Genomic DNA, 22,456 nt, shown 5'->3' on the forward strand with positions numbered 1-22,456 from the left:
CCATTTGTCCCGCCACAGACATTCAGGGTTTCTACCACAGGGCTTCATCTTTCGATACATGCCATCAGGCAATGGTTTTCTTCTCGTTTCTTTTTAACTCAAGTACACTCTAGAAGAATTTTGGATCCCCTCACGCACGTTTTTAAGTTGATGTCTAAAATTTGTTTTCTTGTGTTTCAATAATTGCAAAGGAAGTCATTCCTGGTATATTTCTACATGCTTTTGGTCTATTTAAAATATTTAAGTTTCAAAAGTTGTAGATTTAGTTCACTCAGTTCTGGAAAATGACTGCCATATAGCCTAATTCCCAAAGCCAGTCCTTACTATCAAACTAATCAACCCATCCAACTCATTTTCTAACAGAAAAGATCAATTCAAATAAACATGTTAATATGTGTTGCTGTGACACTCATCTCACATTTGAATTCTAATTCTAAGATAGACAAGTGGACAAACATGGAAACATATATGGTTTGTGGACAAAGGTCTTAGTAAAGAGTGGGGCTGTAGATCACTGTTTCACTGTTGAGGTTTTCACTCTCCCTTGGCCCAAAACAGGAAGTCTCCAAACTGTCTAGTCTCCAGACTTCCCAGAGGGCGTTGAAGACCCTGTGCATGGCCTTAGCGGATCTCTCACTGTTCCATCACATTTATCTTGCTTTTCCGGGCAAACTAGACCGATTGCCTTTGCCTGAACATATGTGCTTTCTGCAGTCTTCCTTTTGTTCCTCCTCTTTCCTTTGCCAAGAGCATCCACTCATTGACCTCCCCATGTTGAAGCTGGACCGTTTGTTTGTTTGATACGTATTTACTGAGCTCCAGTCTATGCGAGGAACTAACTATACTTGTCATTTTAGAGAAAGATACTGATAGAGTGTTTTGTTTTTCCTTTAGTTGGATGCGAATGCTCCCTGCTTTTAAGTATCTTAGAATAGTTTGCATCTCACAGAACAGTTTCCTTGCCTGCGTGGTACACCAGTTAACTGTGTGCTTGTCCCTTACCTCCTACTAGATGAAGTGTATTGGAAGCAGGAGCAATGCCTTCATTGTTGTAACTCCGGTAGAGCCTCAGTCAGCTCCTGGCCCTTACTCAGTGCTCAAGAATCTGTCACATTGAATGGCGTCTAGAGGCACCCTATGGGGATTAGTAGAACCAGAACTCAAAAAGTCTGGTTCCAAGACCCCACTAACCAGAGGCATTCACTTCTGACTCCTCAGGAATTCCATGTGTACTGACAGATAAGTTTTCCCAGGCAGCACCCACCCAGCCCTCTCCTGCAGAAAGGACTTGCTTTAGAACAAGCTTCATCCAGGGTCAAGAGAGAGAGGCTGGAGACCCTGCATTCCATTCTTACCCACCTATTCCCTATACAGTTGGGAAGCACATGTGAAAGTTGACTTAATTAAACTGACAATGTTGTTGACTTTTATTAAGCAAATACTGTCAAAACCAAATTGAAAGCTAAGTTATTTTAAGTAATTTTCAGGGTGCAAACATTTTACTTGAAATCCCATTAACTAAACTGTCTAATTTGGCTGAAAGCCCTGACCGTGCTTTGGGTCAGAAAGATTGACCCCCATCCTTTTTCTGGTGGCTTCAGACTAAATATCAGCTCAGGTGCGCATGTCACATTAGGAACCTTTGATGCACCTGTGTTCAGAGAGCTCGCCATTCCAGATGAAGTACGTGTGCCCCATCACCTTTAGCCTAACATTCTTTTTGGGCCTTCTGAAATGTATGACTCCAAAACCAAAAGTAAAAACAAAAAGGAATCAGGGAAGAGACAGAAGAAGTAAGCCAGGTGGCTTTTCAGATCTTTTACTTTGTGCTTTTAACGTCAATCTTTTATTGCTGTTTCCTTAAGTGGAATAAGAATTTGGACATGAAAGAATGAAATGAGTGAAAATTGAGCACCTTTCTGACAGAGACTATCTTAGTCATTTGATAGTCATAGGACTGTGAGAACCAAGGTTGGATACCAATCCATCATGTCAACAGTGATCAACATTGGTTTAGTTTTTCATGTGCAATATTTTATCTTGGTAAACAAAAATGATAAAAAGAGGCAATAAATTACTAAACTTGGTATGCAAAAAGTAATAGTAATATTAACACTTGCTGTCAGAGGCACTATTTAACCTGTGTTGATGAGGTCACATAAAATCACTGGCCTCTTAAGTTCATTGTTTTTGCTTTCTTTTTAATTCTCTTTGCAGGTAAAGATAAGATTAAAGTGTCTGAGGATGACTTGAAAAAACTCCTTCTGATTAAATGGTGTGTTTTGGAATCCATTCGTTTAAGAGCCCCTGGTATCATTGCTAGAAAAGTGGTGAAGCCGGTTAAAATTCTGGTGAGTTTTTGTTTAGTCTTAAGATAATCAACCTTCTAGGAAATAACAAAAGTACATATTTTGCCCATATATCATTAGGTAATTCTTTAAGTTCCATTAAGCACTAAGTGACCCTGGAACAGGTTGCTAATAAGAGCTGTGCAGCAACATTTTATTAATATAGATATTTATCTGTCGGTGACTATTTTAGTTAAAACATAATAATAATCATTTAATAATCATTTTGGCTCTGTGATTTTGCATCAGAATTAGTGTAATCCTGTTTCAGTCGAGCAGGTGGTTTGGATAGTCTCTTCTCTGCTGAACCAACCATTGACTGTTCCTGAGCAGCAATAGGTTGAGGAAATTCAGGATGTCAGGAAAGTTCTTTAGGATGACTGCAAGACAATTTCAGGCCACAGATCACAGCTGTGGGAACAGATGGCAGGAGTGCCGTGGATAATAGTGGCTGTTATTAGCAATCAGCAAGTGAGTGAGGGAGAGAGGTCCTTTCTATGGGCAAAGTAGAAGGAAGTTCTCGAGTGCACTATGATAGGTATGCCCATGGCAGACTTTCGGTTCAATATTTGGTGAATCAATCAGGCAGAACCAAGTATTTCTTTCAGAATGGTTTGGCTTGGAGCCTGCATCATCCAGGTAGATCACATTTAGTCAGCCTTCCGCTCCTGCTGGCTTTTTATACACAGATTGACAGTGCTTGCGTTTAACCAGGAAAATTTATAGTGGTAGAACGCAAAAAGACAAAAAAATCCAAATTTTATAAAAAGTCGCAACTTGCTAAATCCAAAGGAGATTTAGTTTAACTGATCTTACATAAATTATATATTTATGTATAAATATATATTTTTATAAATTAAATATTTTTTATAAATTAAAAAATATTTTTAAAATATATAAATATATTAACATAAAATTATATGTTTATATATCTTACATAAATTAGTTTTAGTGGGATTTTAACAATTTTTGCTTTTAAATAATCAAATTATTAATTACTTTAAACTATGAGTATAAAAGAGCATGCTTTGAGAGGAAACAGTGAAACAACTTGGTGCAATTAAGTGGAGCAATGTGTTTATTACTCTGAATATTACTATCATTTTTATTGAACTTTAGGTCTTATTTATATTCTGGCTGGTAGATAATTAGCTGAATTGCAGAATAGGTATTTGTCTGCCAGTGAGTATCTTGATTGTTACTTTAAGCATACAGATCCTATACATGTTTTGTTAGATTTATACCTAAATAGTTCAGTTATTTGGGGGCTTTTGTAAATGATATTTTTAAAAATTTGGATTCTCCATCTGTATTTTGACCTTGTATCTTCAGCTTTAATAAACCTAGTTATTGGTCCTAAGCGTGTCTTTGTAGGTTCCTTAGGAGTTTCTATGGAGACAATATTGTAATTTCTTCCTTTCCTATCTGCATGCTTTTTATTTCTTTTTCTTGCCTTATTGCACTGGCTCTGACTTCCAGTGCTATGTTGACTAACAATGGTGACAGCAGATGTCCTTGCCTTGTTCCTGATCTTAAGGGGAAAGTGTTTAGTCTTTCACTAAGTATGACGTTAGCTGTAAGTTTTTGGTAGATACTCCTTATCACGTTGAGGAAATTCACCTCTATTTCTAACTTGCTGGTAATTCTCATCATGATAATTTAATCATGGGTGTTGGATTTTTGTCTAATTCTTTTTCTGCATCAATTGGTATAATCATATACTTTTTCTCCTTTAATCTCTTGATGTGGTGGATTTCATATACTGGTTTTTGAATGTTGTACCAGCCTTTCATACCATGAATAAATCTCATTTCATCATGGTGTATAATTCTTTTCATATGTTGTTAGATTTATTTTGCTAATATTTTCTTGAGGACTTTTGCATCCAAGTTCATGCAAGATATTGGTCTCAGTTTTCTTATGTTTTTGTACTATTTTTGTCTGGTTTCTATATCATGACAGTCTCTTAAAAGGCGTTTTATGTTTGTCCTGTCCTCTTCTCATAAGCACTCAGATTCCCCTTTTTTCTTCTTTCCTCTCTCCTCCAACCTCCCTTCCTCCCTTCTTTCTCTCTCTCTCTCTTCTTCCTTCCTTCCTTCCTTTCTTTGTTTCTTTCACATTTATTTACTTGTGAAAGGCAGTAGAGAAAAAATCTGCATATGATTCCCCTCTTCTTCTTCCTTAATTCTTTTCTTTTCCTCTAATTTTCTCTTTCTAATCTAATTCTTCAAGTTCTTTTGCCCTGAAATCTCTCTCCATTAAAATTGCCATTTCACCTCTACAAATTATGCCCATGCCCAAAACAGAGAGAAAAAAACTATAAAGATCCTTATATCTAAATTCTTGTAGATATTCTTTTTCCTGTTGCTTTTGCATCTTTTTCTCTCTCTCTCTCTCAGCTTCAGCATGGCTTATGGAGCTTCAAAACATTCTGTCTTGGGCTTCTCTGACCAGTCGTTCTGCTGCCACATATATGGCAGCTTTCCATGCCCCTTCTCAAACCCAACACCTGACTTGTGCTATTTCATTAGCTAAATACATGAGACCATCACAGGATAGTTTTATAACAAAAAAAATTTTAATTTGTTACAAAGATAGATTTTCTTCCCAGACCCAAATAAAAACCTTTCTGCACATGCCACTTTCGAACCAACGTAATGCACTTCTGCGTCTGCGTTCTTTTTGGCTTCTGCTATCCTGACCTTCAGTACAGTCTTATGTCACTTAATGATGGGGATGTGTTCTGAGAAACGTGTCATTAGGCAATGACATCATTGTGCAAACATCATAGCATGTACTTACACAAGTCTAGATGGTACAGCCTACTACACACCTAGGCTATATGGTACTGATTTCACGGGACCACCTATATATACATGGTCTGTTGTTGGCCGAAATGTTGTTAAGGGGTGCATGACTGTGTTCTTATGCTGTTCATTTATCTTTTTTTGCTTGATTATACTTACACCCCAGTACTTCTCCCTTCAAATAGATGCTCCCTTTTCCTTACTGTTCTCTTGTCACACTGTAATCATCCCCTTCCTTTTCCTTTATCTTTTACTGTACTATCACCTGAAGTCTATCTTCTTTGCCCCCTCTTTTTTCCCTTCTAGTAGTACTTTTCCACTGGGTAGATGTTAGTTTCATGGTTTTTTTCATTTTAGGACCCTTGAAGATGAGTCAGTTGATTTCTCCCTTCCTTGTTTTTATTTTACCATAAGGTGTTGGCACAAAGGTATTTGTTTTGCACCATAAAATTTCTAGGCAACTCACTTGTTTGCTGGTCAAGTTGCAACATTGCTTGATGCAGTCACTCTACATTTCACCCCCCCATACACCACCTGAAACACTTTTCTATCCTTAAGCAAGTAACTCTTGGGGGAGCTTTTAACTGCATATCCTTCTCAGGACTGTGTTCTACCACAAGGCCTTGTAACTTTTGTTGGGGCTATTAATACCTCATATTTTTTCAAAGGTAATTTTTACTTATTTCAACAGCTTTACCAAAAGAAACACCCATGCTGAAACCATGCACACACATATACATTCGGGCATATACAACCTGCCACGACCGCTTAACTGTACACAATTATCTAACATGCTCTTTGTATGCCATCAATACAGAAACCTATGTTTCATTGTAGTGTAAATCCATCATTTAAAGAAAATTTTTAACACTATTCTTCACATTTCTTGCATCTAGAGAATTTTCATATTTATTTCAATGGCCACATCATTGTACATTGAGTTGGTAGCTTAAATATGTATTTCCTGATGCTTGAGAATTTAGATTGTTTTCCTTTGTGGCTATTTTAATGTGGTAGTTATTTGTATCTTTGTGCATAGTACATTTTCTTTTTTATTTTTTTAATTTTATTTATTTATTTATTTTTTGAGGAGGATTAGCCTTGAGCTAACTACTGCCAATCTTCCTCTTTTTGCTGAGGAAGACTGGCCCTGAGCTAACATTCATGCCCATCTTCCTGTATTTTATACATGGGATGCCTACCACAGCATGGCTTTTGCCAAGCAGTGCCGTGTCTGCACCTGGGATCTGAACCTGTGAAACTCAGGCTGCCAAGAAGCGAAACAGGCGAACTTAACTGCTGCGCCACCAGGCTGGCCCCATATTTTCTTTTTTAATGATTACCTTTGAATTATGTTTTAACAGTTGATTACTGGTCCAAGGGTATAAACACATTTGTTCACTGCTTATAATCCTCTTACAAAACTTATGGATTCCCAGTAAAATTTTTTTAATTAAAAATAATAGATATCCAAAATAATTTAATGAATTATAAAAAAAAGATTAATAGTGGGGCTGGCCCAGTAGCACAGTGGTTAAGTTTGTGCGCTCTGCTTCGGCGGCCCAGGGTTCACGGGTTCAAATTCCAGGTGTGGACCAACATACTACCTATCAAGCAATGCTGAGGTGATGTCCCACATACAAAATAGAGGAAGATTGGCAACAGATGTTAGCTCAGGGCCAATCTTCCTCACCAAAAAAAAAAGTTAATAGTCTCTTACTTCCACTCACTTTCTTCCTAGAGGACATGAGGCCCAGATGTATCCAGGCTCCTTCCAAGCCCTAGCAGCTGGTTATGGCTATCCTAGTGGTAGAAACATATGCTCAGGCTGCCATCTACTAAGTTCTATCATTTCCTTTCATTATTTTTCACAATATTTTAAATATTTGTAATATTTAATATTTGTTTCCTGTACTTATTATCTCTTTTATAAATAAACACAGCCTTTTGTCTTAGGAGGTCTGGACTAATCCCTGTGAAGTTCTCCCAGCAGAATTGAGACTTTAACTTTAAAAATAATAACTTGCACAGCTATTATTATAACCATTATTACTATATTATTATAATTATTATTATAACTTGCTTTTTCTTATTATTACATAAGTAAAACATGGTAATTAGAGAAAAAACAGAGACCATAAAAAGAAACTGAAAGAAGAAATTAAAAATTGCTGAAAATCTTGCAAGTCAAAGGTAACCACTATGAATATTTTGGTATTATAATTTCATTCTTTTTTTTTCCTGTAGTATGTGCATTTTAAAAACACTAAATTGGGGTCATACTATGCTAATTTTCTCATAGCTTCTTTTTATTTTATTTAATAATATCACAAATATCAATAAAAGACATCTGCACCATTTTGAATTGCAGCATAATAATCTAATATATGGACATATTATAAATTTTTGAATCAGTTCTCTATTCTTGAACATGTATGTGGCTTCCAGTTTTTCACTATTATAAACGGTGTGAAGATTAACATCCTTACAGCTAAATCTCTGTGTACATTACTAATTATTTCCTTAGTATAAATTCACACAACTTGGTTCTTTTAAACTTTGTGTATTTTCTAAAACAGTTGAAATGTCTTTGCTGAATGGACTAACGTGTTTCTAGGAATTCGGATTATAAAAAACATTTCATGTGTGATCGTCTGTGTCGAGTAGTGACAGGCTCATATTTTCTCTCCTGTCAGATAACCAGTCGAGGTTCCTTGCTATGAATGCTGGAAGTATTTCCCATCGCTCTTCTCTAATGTAGTCTAAACAGGGTATCATTGCTTATTTCTGCTTCTGTAACCATTCCATTCCATATTTTTTGGAATACATTAAAATGGTTAAACACTATCTACTTTCTTTGATTTACTCCATTCCTTCTTTCTCTTTATTATACCACCTTTCCAAACTCTTAAACTTCTCCCTGTACTCTCTTTTCAAGATTTCATATTTTTAGTACAAAGTTAATCTGCAAGAATACCAAGGAAAGAGTAAACAAGGAAGTGTTGGAAAATATGAATAATTAAGGAATATTAATTACCTTCTTAAAGTATTAAAACATGTTATAAAACTAAAGCAATTAAAACAGCAGGGTAGTGGTATCAGATCAGACGTTCAGATCAATACGCCAGACTCGATAGGCAACAAAGAAACAAACCTCCTTGTCCATAGGAATTTAATATAGTATAAATGAATCATTGTAAGTCAATGAAGGGGGAAGGATTAACATATGGTTTGGGGTGACTGGCTAAACGTGGGTATTGTTTTTAATTTCTTGAGTAGCTGTTCTCAAACTCTCTGGTCTCAGGATCCCTTTCTACTCTTCAGAATTATTAAAAATCCCAAAGAAATTTTGTCTATGTGAGTTATATCCATCAATATTCTATATTAGAAACTAAAGCTGAGAAATTATTAAAATATTTATTTAGTAAGTCATTTAAAAAATAGTGAGAAACCTATTACATGTTAAAGTAATAGCATGGTTTTATGAAACATAACTATATTTCTCAACACATAAAAATTGTAGAAGATGATGGTTCCTTTGGATGTTAGTCCCCCATCTGTCCCCTTGCTAGCAAGCTGTAATAAAAACCCTTTCTCTCCCACCACCTTGCCTCTCGACTGTTGGCTTGTCTGGCAGTAAGTAGAGGAATCCCTTCTTTTGGCAGTAACAAATTTGGTGACCCAGATGGGACTTTAAGTCTTGCTCACAGCCAGTCGACCTTGGATGGGCGACCTGTTGGATAAGCCCCTAGCAACTGTTGAGGCTGCCTTTGTCTCAGGGATCTGCCCATCCTGCTCTCCTGTACTGATGCTGGCTGCCTCCTAACGCTGCCTGTGGTAGGAAGACAAATGGCTACATCTGATGAGTCCACAGGCTCAGTCAGTAATAGGGTGTAGCGTCAGGGACACCCAAGAAATCCCTTCCTCTCCATCTGGAGTCCTTCCATTCATGGCAGGACCATCTGGGTGTGCATTCAGAGTGGGAGTAGTTGTAGGGCTTTTTACCCCAAATCTGGGAACTAGTTCACTGGTGTCTGGTTTTCTGTGTCTGTGTCTGTGTTGGTAAACAGCTCCAGGATCAGACATCTTTTGGGTGCGTGACCTCATTAAAACATGCCTGTGCCTAAAATTGTCTATCTCATCAGGATCATGTGTTAGAGGCCCCACTGGTAAGATTTTTTTTGCTGAGTTAAAGTCCCAAGGCTGGGATTGTGGGTTTAAGGGAGGCAATACAAAAGAGTTACAGCCCCTGGGGAACTCAAATGATTGGGTTAGAGTCACTAGCTCTGGGTTAGAGTCCCAGAATATTGGATTTCGGTGTCTCTTCCTGTTGTCTATGTCTGACTGTTTTATTTGTTAAAATTGGCTGTCTGGGGACCGAGTTTCTCAGTGATCATAACAAATTCTCTTTAGAAATTACGTTGTTTGTTATGGCCACTTTGGGAAAAGCACCCTAAAATAGGGATAATTGTAAATAGCTGGCAAGATAAACTGGGATAATTTAAAATTACAGTGGGTATTTTGGCCTCTTTTTGAGCCTCAAAACCAAGGAACAAGGAAAAGTCTTTAATCCCTAAAGAGTCAAGGGCTCCACCTTTTGACTCAAAGTTTCCAGAAGCTGTAATTGTTTACAGACAACAGCAGAATCTTACCAAGCTTATTTTGTATCCTGAGGGTTTGGCTTGGTAATTGTCAGGTTGGGGGACGGTTGTGGGGGGGGGGGGGGTCCCAAAACTGCAATGGGACAGAAAAATGCGGTTGCACTCCATTCTGCCGTCAGAGATGGTTGGACAGAAATGCAGGTTGCACACCTGTTTGTGGCTAAGGGTCCTACCAAACTGCTGTCAGCCTCAGGGAAATTACATTGGCCTTAAGAAGAAAGCCTTGGCTTGGCCTTCATTGTGAAGGTCTTGGTTTCAGGGATACCTGAAAATTTTTGTGATTTGGTACTGGCTGCAGGATAAATATACTTCTGACTGGCCAGGTCTAAATTCTGAAACAATGGGAAGTGGAAATTCAAGCCCCACCTGTAGCCCCTTAGGCTGTATTTTCCCAAATTGGGTGACTTTTAGCTACAAGTACATAGTATGAGCTACTGGGTACTCATTGGTTTATAGATCCTTCCCCTCCCGGAGATGGTCACTCTGTCTTTTGTGTCCTTTGTCATAAAAAGGAAAAACTATAGAGCAAGATGTAGGCATCTCCATAAGCCTGTTATCTGGGTGAGCCTGCAGTAAACATTGCTGTAGGGCCCACCTATGGAGTCTGTGCATAAGGTGGGAGCTGTTGCTAAGGGACATCTTGGAAGCCGAAAAAGGCAGCAAAATTGGTGGGCACAGGTCAAGCAGTAAAGAGGCATTAGGGTGGTCACCACCTCAAGAAGACTTTCATGATAGGATAAGTTGGCCACAGAACAGGGTAGATGATGACAGGTCCTCCACCAACATCAAGAAAATGTCTGGGCAGCAAAATACTCTATAAAGCACACATGATCCCTAACCCCACGGCTCCTCCCTCCTAGGGATTAATCTGGCTCCAAGAGACCCAAGGCTTAGCTAAAGCTCTTAACGTGCATATAAGATGAGGTTTTTTCTTTTATCTTGCTCTATGTCTTAAGAGCTTGGCTTTGTGACCTTTCTGGTCTCTGCCATCTGGAGGGTGCAGATACCAGCATGTATCTTGGTGGCCAGTCAAATAGACTGGGGTTCCGAGACGCACTCTGTTTGTCTGGCTGTGTCAGCTCTCAGAGGAGTTTGTCATAAGGGGTCCCAAGTGCTTTCATGAAGGGCCTTTGTCATCTCACTGTTCGTTGCTTGTTCACTAACTGCCTTGCAATGAAGGTCTTTGCTTTATTAGACTATTTTTGGGAGTGACCTTTCTGGATCTTGTGAGGGCTGCTTCTTTTGCACTCTCTTTTGGGGACGCCTCTTGCATCCATGGTTAGGCCATAAAAAAGGCTTATTTGTTTGCATCACTGGTAAGATCCTACTCATCACTGTGCCAGATGATGGATCGCTTAAATTAGAAAAACTAAATTGGAAAAAATTTTTAGAGAGGTCTCATCATAATTGTTTTGTTCTTACCTATGAAAAGACCAAATTAAAAAGGAAATACAAAAAAGAATAATGAGTAGACTTAAGACCGTGACTCAGGCTACAATTAAATTGAGATATTGAGACATTAGAAACTGATAAGGCAAATATGGCCTGGAAACTCCATCTTGAAGAGAACTTGACTGCTTTCTCTGTGCCTTTATGACGTAAATTTTCTACTCCCATCTTCTCTAGGACCTTACTGCCGTTCTTTGAAATGCAGATGTTTCTCATAAACTAGGAAGCTTTGTATTGCACCTGATTCATAAAACATTAATAGAAGCTATATGTCTCCCTGTGTGCTCATGCATGTCTATATCTATGTTATATGTCTGTGATATTTTACCTCCAGATGGTATGGCCAAAATTAAGAGCTCTATTTAATTGGCTTAAAGTAAGAGCTTACATAAATTATTTCTAAATGTAGTAGAAACTAACTCACATGTCTTTCAAGTTAACATGATGTGAAATAATCTTTGGTAAATAAAAGCTTATTTAAGCTTGTTGGTTTGATTAAAATAGGCATGTCCTCAGAGTTACCAGAATTGGATATGATGCAGACATACAGCCTAGGTTTACTAGTCAAATAAGCTCATGTTGTCCCTATTATAAATTTGTCAGCAAAATAATAGCTTAGAATGATAACTGATTTTGTCTGATGTCTCAAAGTCTTTATAGGCAATCTAAGTAATTATTGGAAACAGTTAAACTTAATAAATTTTAAGAGGGTAAAAGTTTTTGGTGAAACTTTTCAACAATGATTCTGTGTTACAATGTATGTACTTAAAACAACCTAAGATGATGGCTAACTGCTTTAACATGACATTAAGTTTTTCTGAGTAATCTAAATATTATTGTTACAAACAAATGGTCTAGATGTAAGTGAGATAAAAGTTTAGAGATAAACATTTAACAATAATTATGGTTTATGACAAGTACTTAACATAGCTTCCAAAATCTCTTTGGTAACTTGAAACATTGAAGTTTTGCTAGGCTAAAATAAATGATAAAACAATTCATTGGTTATCTGGGTCATTTTCAAATAGGATAAAATACTGAAACATTATCACTAAACATGTCTAAGTTTATCTACTTTTATCTTCTTATTACAAAGAAAGTAAAAGGTGTTTGGGTCTATTAGTAAATATGTCTTGTATTTTATTAAAAATTGTGCTATGGTGTAGCATGTTTCTAGAAATTATGATAAGCGTGTAGAATGCTATGCTAATATAAAATACAGTTCATACTTGTTTACTTTTTAGTTTTCACTAAGGTCTGTAAGGGTTAAAAATTCTAATTAATATATATAATTAAAGCTACTAAAAATTAATAAGGAAAATATCTTCGTGTTCAAGGAAAGTAAGATACATGTTTTCAGTAAAGAAGGTATAAAGAAAAAAATGTGGAAGAATAGCATCATTTTAAATTTTTGCAAATTTATCTAATGCCTTGCTAATTGAAGACATCTGGATTTCTACATAAGTGTCTGTAGTCAATCTGTTATGATATAATGTTTCCCATTGATGGAAATGAAGAAAATCCAGCCTCCCACAGACGTGTAACTGGAAAAGAAGGAGTATTTCATTAGCTTTTCAGCTATTTGTGGCTGTTCTTTGATACTACACTGAAACTCAACAGTGGTAATTTCTCAAAGGTTTGTTGCAATCTGAAAATATATCAATGAATTTTTTGCTCCGTTACATTAAAATACACTAGTCTATCCTATACTTTGAATGAATCTCTTACCCAGGAATGATTTTTGACCTGACAGCTCCTCTGAAAGGTTTTGGGGACTCCCGGAAGTCCCTAAACCACTTGTGAGAGCCCCAGTTGTAGAGAGAAGAGGGCTGCGTAAGCTTTGGATTAATCAGCAAAACCACGAAGCAGGTGAACAGATTTGAATGCAGCGTATCAAATGTAACACATCTTCTGTTTTTAAGTATAACCTAAGTTAAATGTAAACCAAATATTGGGAATAAATGTCATGTAAATGCAACACAAGGGTAAATAATTTTAATACTTAAAAGATTCACAGATCAGTAAATAAAGCACCGGTATTACATAAGTTAATGAGGACAGGACATGAGCACAAAAGTGTATAGAAAAAATAACAACATGGAAAATGCTAAACAAAAACATAACATTTTAAGTAGAAATCAAAAATAACCTATTAAAAATGTCAGATTAGCAGATAAGAGGGCAATGAAATTGACACTCATAAATTGTAATTAGAAACATTTGCTACAAAACTTGAGGAAACAATTGAGCAACGTGTATTAATAGCCTTAAAAATATCTGTGTCCTATGTCTTCTGAACACCTGTGTTAAAAGATTTTAGGGGCCAGCCCCATGGCCAAGTGGTTAAGTTCACACACTCCACTTCCGTGGGCCAGGGTTCCTCGGTTCAGATCCTGGGCGTGGACCTAGCATCGCTCATCAAGCCATGTTGTGTTGGCAGCATCCCACATAGAAGAACTAGAATGAGTCAGAATTAGGATATACTACTATGTACTGGGGCTTTGGGGAGAAAAAAAAAAAAAGGAAGATTGGCAACAGAGAAGATGCTCATGATGGCACTATTTATTATAGAAAAAATAGAGAATTGTTAAATTGATTGTGGTTTAATTTACCCGATGAAAGATTAAACAGCCATTGGAGAGAAAATTACTCACAATGAGTATACAATAAAAAGAAAAAAATACTTATGCTATAATGTTAAGTGAACAAAATAAGGTTCAAAAATTGATTATTCAATAGGATAAAAATTATGATTAACAGCTATAACAAAAGAGCTAAACTAATGTTAGTTAAAAGTGCTGGAGGGAAGTCTAGCCAATTGATGACTGTCTTTTGTTGTCAACACTCTGGTTGTTTCCTTTTCTAGTTTTTTCTATTTTTCTGAATATTCCAAAATTTTTATAGGGAACAGTTTTTTGTTTGTTTGTTTTTTATTAAGGTTATGAAAGTTAACATCCTTGTGAAATTACAGTTGTACATCATTATTAGTCATGTTGTAGGTACACCACTTCACCCCTAGTGCCCTCCCCCCACCCTCCTTTCCCCTGGCAACCACCGATCAGTTCTCTTTGTCCATGTGTTAACTACCACCTATGAGTGGAGTCATATAGAGTTCGTCTTTCTCTGTCTGGCTTATTTCACTCAACATAATACCCTCAAGGTCTATCCATGTTGTTGTGAATGGGACGACTTTGTCCTTTTTTATGGCTGAGTAGTATTCCATTGTATATATATACCACATCTTCTTTATCCAATCATCAGTTGCTGGGCACTTAGGTTGGTTCCATGACTTGGCTATTGTGAATAATGCTGTGATGAACATAGGGGTGCATGGAACTTTTGGAATTGCTGATTTCGGGTTCTTAGGATAGATACCCAGTAGTGGGATGGCTGGGTCATAAGGTATTTCTATTCTTAACTTTTTGAGGAATCTCCATACTGTTTTCCATAGTGGCTGCACCAGTTTGCATTCCAACCAACAGTGTATGAGGGTTCCCTTTTCTCCACAGCCTCTCCAACATTTGTCAGTCTTGGTTTTGGATATTTTTGCCATTCTAACAGGTGTAAGGTGATATCTTAGTGTAGTTTTGATTTGCATTTCCCTGATGATTAGTGATGACGAGCATCTTTTCATTGTCTATTGGCCATCCATATATCTTCTTTGGAGAAATGTCTGTTCATGTCCCCTGCTATAGGGAACAGTTTTTTATCACACACAAGAGTATACTCTTTAATTTTTAAAGTATTATTTTTTAACCACTGACACCAACCAAGCTCCTGGCCAAGAGCTAGGAGAGAAGGCCTGTGCTTTGGACCTCCTAGGATAGATGCTTTGCCTTTATGCAAAACCTCCTTTCTCTTCAAGATTCTACATTCCTTGCACCCACTTTGTTCTCAGCATCGTTCTTGAGTTACAACAAAAAGTCCTGCCTTTTCTTCCTTCTTTAAGTCCCATCTCCAGACTAGCAGAAGAAGCTCGTTTGGCCTTACAGTATCCCTGTTCAATTCTGCCTGCATGAGAGATGCAGTTACTGTGCGTGTAGAAGTTATGACTTCCCTTTGCCAGTGATCTGTGTTCCGGTCCTATGGCTGTTTTGTCTCCCTCTTGATCTTTCTTTTTGTCATGTAAACAATGACAGGGACTGTTTAGACTGGGCTTGATGATGTCCATCTGCTCAGAGGGTTCCTTTGATACAGCCAGCTCTCACATTCTTTTATGCCATTCATCAGCCTGGCATTCGCTGCTGCAACAGGAACTTCTTTCTGGTCTCCTCTCTGTTGCTAACGTTAATGCTGTTACTGAGGCCCCACTTGAAGTCTTCCTCTACTCGCCTGCTTTGTAGGCTGCAGCAGTCAGCAGTCTCCAAGTAGGATCCTAGATCAACAGCCACTGAAGAGGACTATGGGGTGGGGAGGGGAAGGACAGCAATTGCCCTGACTGGAGGCCTGTCCCACAGCTGCCCTCAGTCCTGCCCCCTAACATATCAGGGCCCTCCGCAGCTGATTTCGGAGCTCCCACTTCAGTTCCAGCAGAGGAAGAACGAACACACAGGATTGGGATCTCACAAGTCTCTTTCCACTTTAAAAATGGTAAGAGGGCACCAGCAGAAGCCTCGCTCTCTTCCCGGTTCTGGGTCTGACCCCTCCAGCAATCCTGGTACTGAAATTACCAAACTCAAGCAATACACAGCTCCCATTGGGGCTGACAGGGGTTCTCCTGGATTAAAGATGATGACCACTCTCCATGCCCCCCCCTTCCTGCTACCATAAAAAGACATGTTTTTAATTGTGAGGTGCTAATGTTCTAGATACATGAACTTAAAGTAAGTGTTTTGCAGATATCCTGAGGACATTTCACAATTATGCAGAGTTAAATAGATGTGGCTTCCAGTGATTGGCAGTGGGAGTTAATAATAACGTGTCTTCTCCTCGTTAAAGTAGGTAGCTGCCTATTGGTCACACACCATGGGAGAGCTCTTTTGTCCTGTGATTGCTGAACATGGTGAAGTGAGGGTGATTTTGTGAAGCGGTTTTTAGTTCTTGGTATAGTTTATATATCATAAAAATCCAATATAACGTGGATGGGGAAGGTAAGGCAGACTTTGCTGCTTGAAGTATCACACTGCTTATCCTCAGTCCCACAACCATCGTGACCTCAAACAAATCCAGCCAAGTAAATGCACAACACTTGCTTTTTCCTCTGCCTTCCTAACCAGTTGTCTTCATATTCTTTCTGCTCTAACAGCTGCTACTGGAGTGAAACAAAAAAGAATCCACTGCCCTGCCCTGACACTATCGGGAGTGTTCCCAGGGACAGGACATCCATAGCCCCGTCCAATATAGGACATCAAAACATCCCACCCACACCACTGCTGCAAATCCCCAAACCGAGCATAAACAGTGCATTCCAGTGGATTCAAACTAATTTCTAAAGTTATCACATTTATCTAATATTTTTCCCCATGTAACCAAACATATATGTACCTGTAACTAATTATCAGAATTAGAAATCAGCCATTGCCTAAGATGGAAAATAGAAACAATCCATCCAGGAAGGAGTTAGATTTTCTTGCCATTGATTATAAAACGTATATGTCTTCTTTGCCATATAATTATAGCATTATTTTTAATGACCCCCCACTCTCTTTAAAGCAGATTTCAAAAAATAACTTGGAACTGATTTTTCTATCCTAGAATTACACTGTTCCTTCTGGTGACTTGTTGGTGTTGTCTCCATTTTGGCTACATAGAAACGCAAAGCATTTTCCTGAACCTGAATCGTTCAAACCTGTAAGTTATCTCTTTCAATATACATTGTCCTTTAATTTTAATTTGTTTTTATGCCAGGGGTATGAATTCGTAAACTAACTAGGACTATATTATTAAGCAGCCATATTTCTCTAGGAACAAAGGCTACAAAGTACAGATTAGATTTGTAATATAGACAGTATAAGGCTTATGATCAGATAGAAAAGTTTTTGGAATAAGCTTCACCAACTTTAAAATAAATTTTTATCTGAAACCAGCAGGGCGTGTTAAAGTAAATATGCCTGGTCCTGATAGAAGATTTATTCCATGTTCTTCAGGCAGTTGCTTCTGTTAATTGGTTTCCAAGGAGTACAAAAAAACAAAAATGAAGCAAATTAAAACTGTGTCCTGATCGTTCTTAGAATTGGCAAGTTACAAGCTTGAATAGAATTTTAAGAGGTCGTTTAGTCCATTCCCTGCCTTTAGGTAAAACTGTCAAAATGGCATCCAGATAGATTCCTTCTACATCCCAAGCTTTCTGCAACAAGCAAGGCTGTCAGTGTCTTGTTACTAAACTTATTACCAAGGGCAAATTTATAATGGAGCCTGAGGCCTTATTATAAATATTCTTCCTCTTCTGAGGTCAATTCTGTGGTTGATTTACGTTATCATTTACATTTACCACTTAACAGAATTCTTTTTAAACCTTTTTATTTATTAGTTCACGTTCCAAAAACACAATTGTGTCTGATATTAATAACAGGTTGGAAAAAATTACCAACAACCCTGCAACTTTATATGCGAGGATTAGCTGTACAAGGTCATTTTTAGCCTAGAGAAATAAAGTTAAGCTTATTTATATAAGACTGATTTGGAAAAAAGAATGCTTTCTTCCCACAGGAACGTTGGAAAAAGGCAGATTTAGAGAAGCATGCTTTCTTGGACTACTTCATGGCATTTGGAAGAGGGAGGTACCAGTGTCCTGGAAGGTCAGTGAGACAGCGGGGCCACATTTATCCAGAAAGTCTGCAGAAAGATGCTGGCTCGCGGGGGGAAAGCTGTGGCTTAGTCCCTCTTTTCTTTATTATCAAAGTTTAGAGAAATCCAGGAGACCAGCTTTTGTTTGGTTGGCCAGTTGTATTGTGTGATGTCTTTGCAGGAATGTCTAAAGTAGCTTCTGATAGGAGACCTCTTAAAAAATATCACATTTGCAGCTGCCAGATGAAAACAGCACTTATGTTTAAAATGCTCAGCTTTCATATAATTTGAAGTGGTTTGAGTTCTACCTTTTTTAAAGATAAACATAGAAATATAATACCTCTTTAACTACATTATTGTGGACATTTGCTGGGATTATAGAACATCTTTAGCTTGGAGCATCACAGCAGCTTACTAGATGGTTTTTGTTTATTGGGTTATTTTGGATCTATAAAAATTTTCCTTTGGTACCTTTTTTGTTTTTTTGTTTTTTTTTTTTAAGATTTTATTTATTTTTTTTTTTCCTTTTTCTCCCCAAAGCCCCCCGGTACATAGTTGTATATTCTTCGTTGTGGGTCCTTCTAGTTGTGGTATGTGAGACGCTGCCTCAGCGTGGTCTGATGAGCAGTGCCATGTCCGCGCCCAGGATTCGAACCAATGAAACACTGGGCCGCCTGCAGCAGAGCGCGCGAACTTAACCACTCGGCCACGGGGCCAGCCCCTCCTTTGGTACCTTTTATAATTAAATTAATCTGGCACCCAGGACTCCCCTTGGGTGTGATGCTCTGTTCTAGGGCAAGTGTACTTCATTTAATGAAAGATATTTAATGTTTATTCATTCAATCAGAAACTGTTTTTGAACATCTCACCTGTGCCAGGCCCTCTGCTAAGCATGAGAGATCGAGCACTGAGGACGATGGACATGGTCCCGTACTTCATAAAACTTACCGTCTACATTAAATAAGTCGCATTTCTTCACTGCTGATGATTCTGTGGGAGAAATGTTCGTACCTGTTTGTAACAAAATCTCACTCAGTGAATGTCCAAGTCATTTAAAAATCTTATTTTGGAAAAATTGTAGCTTCTTAACTGAAGAAGTCGATCGTCTTCATTGTTTGAACAGTAATACCAATCCATCTTTGCAATTATGACTTACTCCACAGCATCCATTCTGCCCCTCCTTTGTTTTATGTTTTGTATTATCAGTATGCTTTTAGTAATTTTCACCTCCCCCAAAATGGTTTTAATTAGTCTTAGCCAACCATGGGAAGTCTATCTTCCTTTTTAGAATTTATTCTAGGAGTCTGAAGGTAAGCATATTAGTGCCTATAATTTCCCTGGAGACAACTGTTTGTCCAGGGGTAGGTAGTTGACCTAAACTGACCAATCAGACTGAAAGGACTTTTCTTCCACGGTTAGGAGAGAGGCTCATTCTGTCCTCTCCCACTGAATATGGACAAGAAAGCAGGTGGCCCCAGTTGTTACTCACAGCGAGTTCAAGCAGCAGAAGCCTTATGATGGTGCAGAGTTTGTGGACAGCAGAGCAGAGATATGGAAAGAACCTGGGCCATGTGATGTCATTGTGTCAGTGAATCATTGGTTTTGAGGAACTCTTCTACATCCTGTTATGTTAGATTTTAAGTGTCATTATTTTTTAAGACAGTTTGAGTTGGACATTCCATTGTTTAGAGCTGAAGGCATGCTGCCATACCCACCAAAAAACTCCAAAGTTAAACATTGTAATTGAGTGTCAGATACTTTAGGGGCATAGGACAACAAACAAAAACAATAATAACAACAAAAACCCATCATGCTCATCCTGTCTCACATATTACTTTGACTTCAGGGAACCAGTTCGTAAACCAGTAACACATTTATTATTTTTGTCTCCTATAAAAGTATCAATGTTCTAAAAGCAGCTCTTCTAAAAACAATAGATGTTCCTTTTTTCAGGTCCCTTTACATATGTTCCCAATAGCAGCTAAAGAGTTTATTATAACCATTTTTGAGCTAAGAGTATTTTAAACCAAGAACTGAAATACTTTGCAGTGAAGCATGTAGTATGGGCCAATGGTCAAGGGTTAACTAATGACTGTTGTTTCTAGGAGGGGCTGTTATGACATTACTGTATCTTTTGATGCTGCTAGACATTTGCTTGAGTTTGACAGTAAAGTTTACAATAGAAGGGAACCAAGACATTTCAACTCCATCAATAGCATCTTATTTATACAGAAACTGTACATTTTTGAATGGACTGGGCTCTTACTATATGGAAGGCAGTGTCCTGGGGACTCCAGGAGCTTCGGGTTAGAGTAAGACATGTTCTCAGCCCTCAGGAGATGATATCTAGGAGAAGGCAAGGAGGATAACAAGTTCATAAATAAAGGCAAGGAATGCAGGATGAGAGATGCCTGAGCACCACACTGTGGAGATTTAAGAGAGAGGGTTCGTCTGGTGAGGGTGATCTTAGATTTCCTGGGCAAAGTGGCCTTTGAAGGGCTGAATGAACTTCCAGACTGAGGAAATAGAGTGAGCAAGAGGTCGTTAAGTACAGGAGTATGTAGGTTAGGGGGTCATGGTTTTCCTGCTATTGGAACCAGATTACAGGTAGTGGTGGGAAGTAAGACTGAAAAGGTACATTAGCCCAATTGGGAAGGCCCCTTAATACCTGTTTTTGGAGTTGGCTCACAGCTCCCAAGGCACTAAGTGTTAAAAGGTGTAGGGTAGAGTGGATTCGAGTGGGGCATAATTTAGGTTATATGGTCATGCTAATATTCCATGTGAGACATATGGAGTAGTAAAATCTACCAGATATGGAAAATAATTAGAGGGAGGATTTGAGGAAGACTGTGGCTTTGAATCTAGGTAACTGGAAGAGATGGAGGCAATAGAGAAATCAGGAGTGGGACCAAGTTTGGGGACAAGATGTTGCTTTCCTTTGAAAACTTTTGAATTTGAAGTGTAGCAAAATGTGTTCATATAACCAAAATCCATAAGTTAAACATGAATGTCGAATAAATATGACTTAATAAACATAAATCTCCTTAGTCTAGTTTTCTATTAACGTTCTATTTTTAAAAGTCTTTAATTTTTCTTTAGTTATTTAGTTATTTATTTTAAACAGCCAACCCATAAAACATTTTGTTTTTAAAGACAGACAAAACAGAAAATTGTTCACGAAAGTGAATGACTTCATCTGGACAATGTATACCAAGATAGATCTTTGCACTAGAAATTTAATCCCACAAACCCTTAGTATAATCTGCAGAAAACTGCATCCATTCTTAGTTTGTATGCCAGGAGCCAACTTATTTTCTCATGCACCAAACACTCAGTGAGTCAGAGAAAGTTGCCTGAAAGTAGCTAACGATCCAAGATCGTCATGAACACAGTCTTGTGGCCTCACAGCTGTCACCTCTTGGAGTTCAGGCCACTGAGGCAGTATGAGAGCCCCTCTCACAACTAACACAGAAAGTTATGACAAATTTACTAAATAAGTACTCAGCGCTGCCATCAGCTGCCAACCAAAAATCAGAATGGAAGAACTGTGGTACCTCTTCCAAACGGTGGGAGTTCTGAAAATACATTTGGAGGAGGAAGGCCTTGCTAGGCACTACCCTGTAACTGGGAAGCTCCTGGGGCCACACAGGAAGGGAACTCTTCCCGGTAATTCCATTGCTGGAGAAGTCTGGTAGTTTTGCAGAAAAACCGACAGGAGGAAGCAGCATGAACTACTAGACTTCTTCAGTAATGGTAGCATTCAAAATGAAGAGCCTCATTATAGTGGACATTCTCCTCTTCGACTATGAATTTAAATGGAGGAGTTGGACAGGAGCTCTCTAGTGTTGAGTGGGTCTCTGAGAGTTGATGATCTGAGCAGAAAAGGATGTGCTTGCTATACCACACCCTGGAATGTACACCAGAGCCAAGAGCCGTGAGTTTTTTTGGTTCCCATCCCTGCAAGAGCATGCCTGGTTAGCTGTATCATTGTGCTAATTGATACGGGTAAATTCCAGTGGAAAACAATAGCCCTGATCTTTGGCAAGATAACCCCGCTTACAAAGGCACGCTTGGATAAGAGGGTGTAAGAAGACTAAGGTTGCAGTACTTGAGAAATGGAAACGAAGCATAGATTCCTCGGAAATAGAAATGGTGATTTCTACTTGTTTGTACACACAAAGTCATAAACTTGTCTTGAATTACTAATGAAAATCAAACAGATATTGGAAAATTAATTCAAACGTAGGTCCAGCTGATAGTAGATTAGTAATATTATTATTCAACCTAACGAATATCTCTTGAGCACCTAGTATGAATGTGATTATTCTTGTATTCAATAAATATTTATCGAGTATATGCTACATGTCAGGGTAGGGATCTAGGAGTTACCTTGAAAAACAAAATAGTGGATGAAGCCCCTTTCCTCAAGGACCTTATAGTCTAACTCAAGTCACTTTATTAAACA

At 38.1% G+C, this 22,456-nt stretch overlaps 1 protein-coding gene across 1 annotated transcript in view; it reads left to right on the top strand.

Annotated features, from left to right (window-relative positions):
• CYP39A1 (cytochrome P450 family 39 subfamily A member 1) overlaps positions 1-22,456 on the top strand; it is a 92,069-nt gene that overhangs the window by 54,221 nt on the left and 15,392 nt on the right. The window contains exons 8-10 of the mRNA XM_014837506.3: positions 2,218-2,351; positions 16,960-17,055; positions 17,914-18,002. Of these exons, the coding sequence (XP_014692992.1) occupies positions 2,218-2,351; positions 16,960-17,055; positions 17,914-18,002 (319 nt within the window). The remainder of the gene's footprint in view (positions 1-2,217; positions 2,352-16,959; positions 17,056-17,913; positions 18,003-22,456) is intronic.

This window comes from Equus asinus, chromosome 8, assembly GCF_041296235.1.
Source record: "Equus asinus isolate D_3611 breed Donkey chromosome 8, EquAss-T2T_v2, whole genome shotgun sequence".
Taxonomy (NCBI): domain Eukaryota; kingdom Metazoa; phylum Chordata; class Mammalia; order Perissodactyla; family Equidae; genus Equus; species Equus asinus.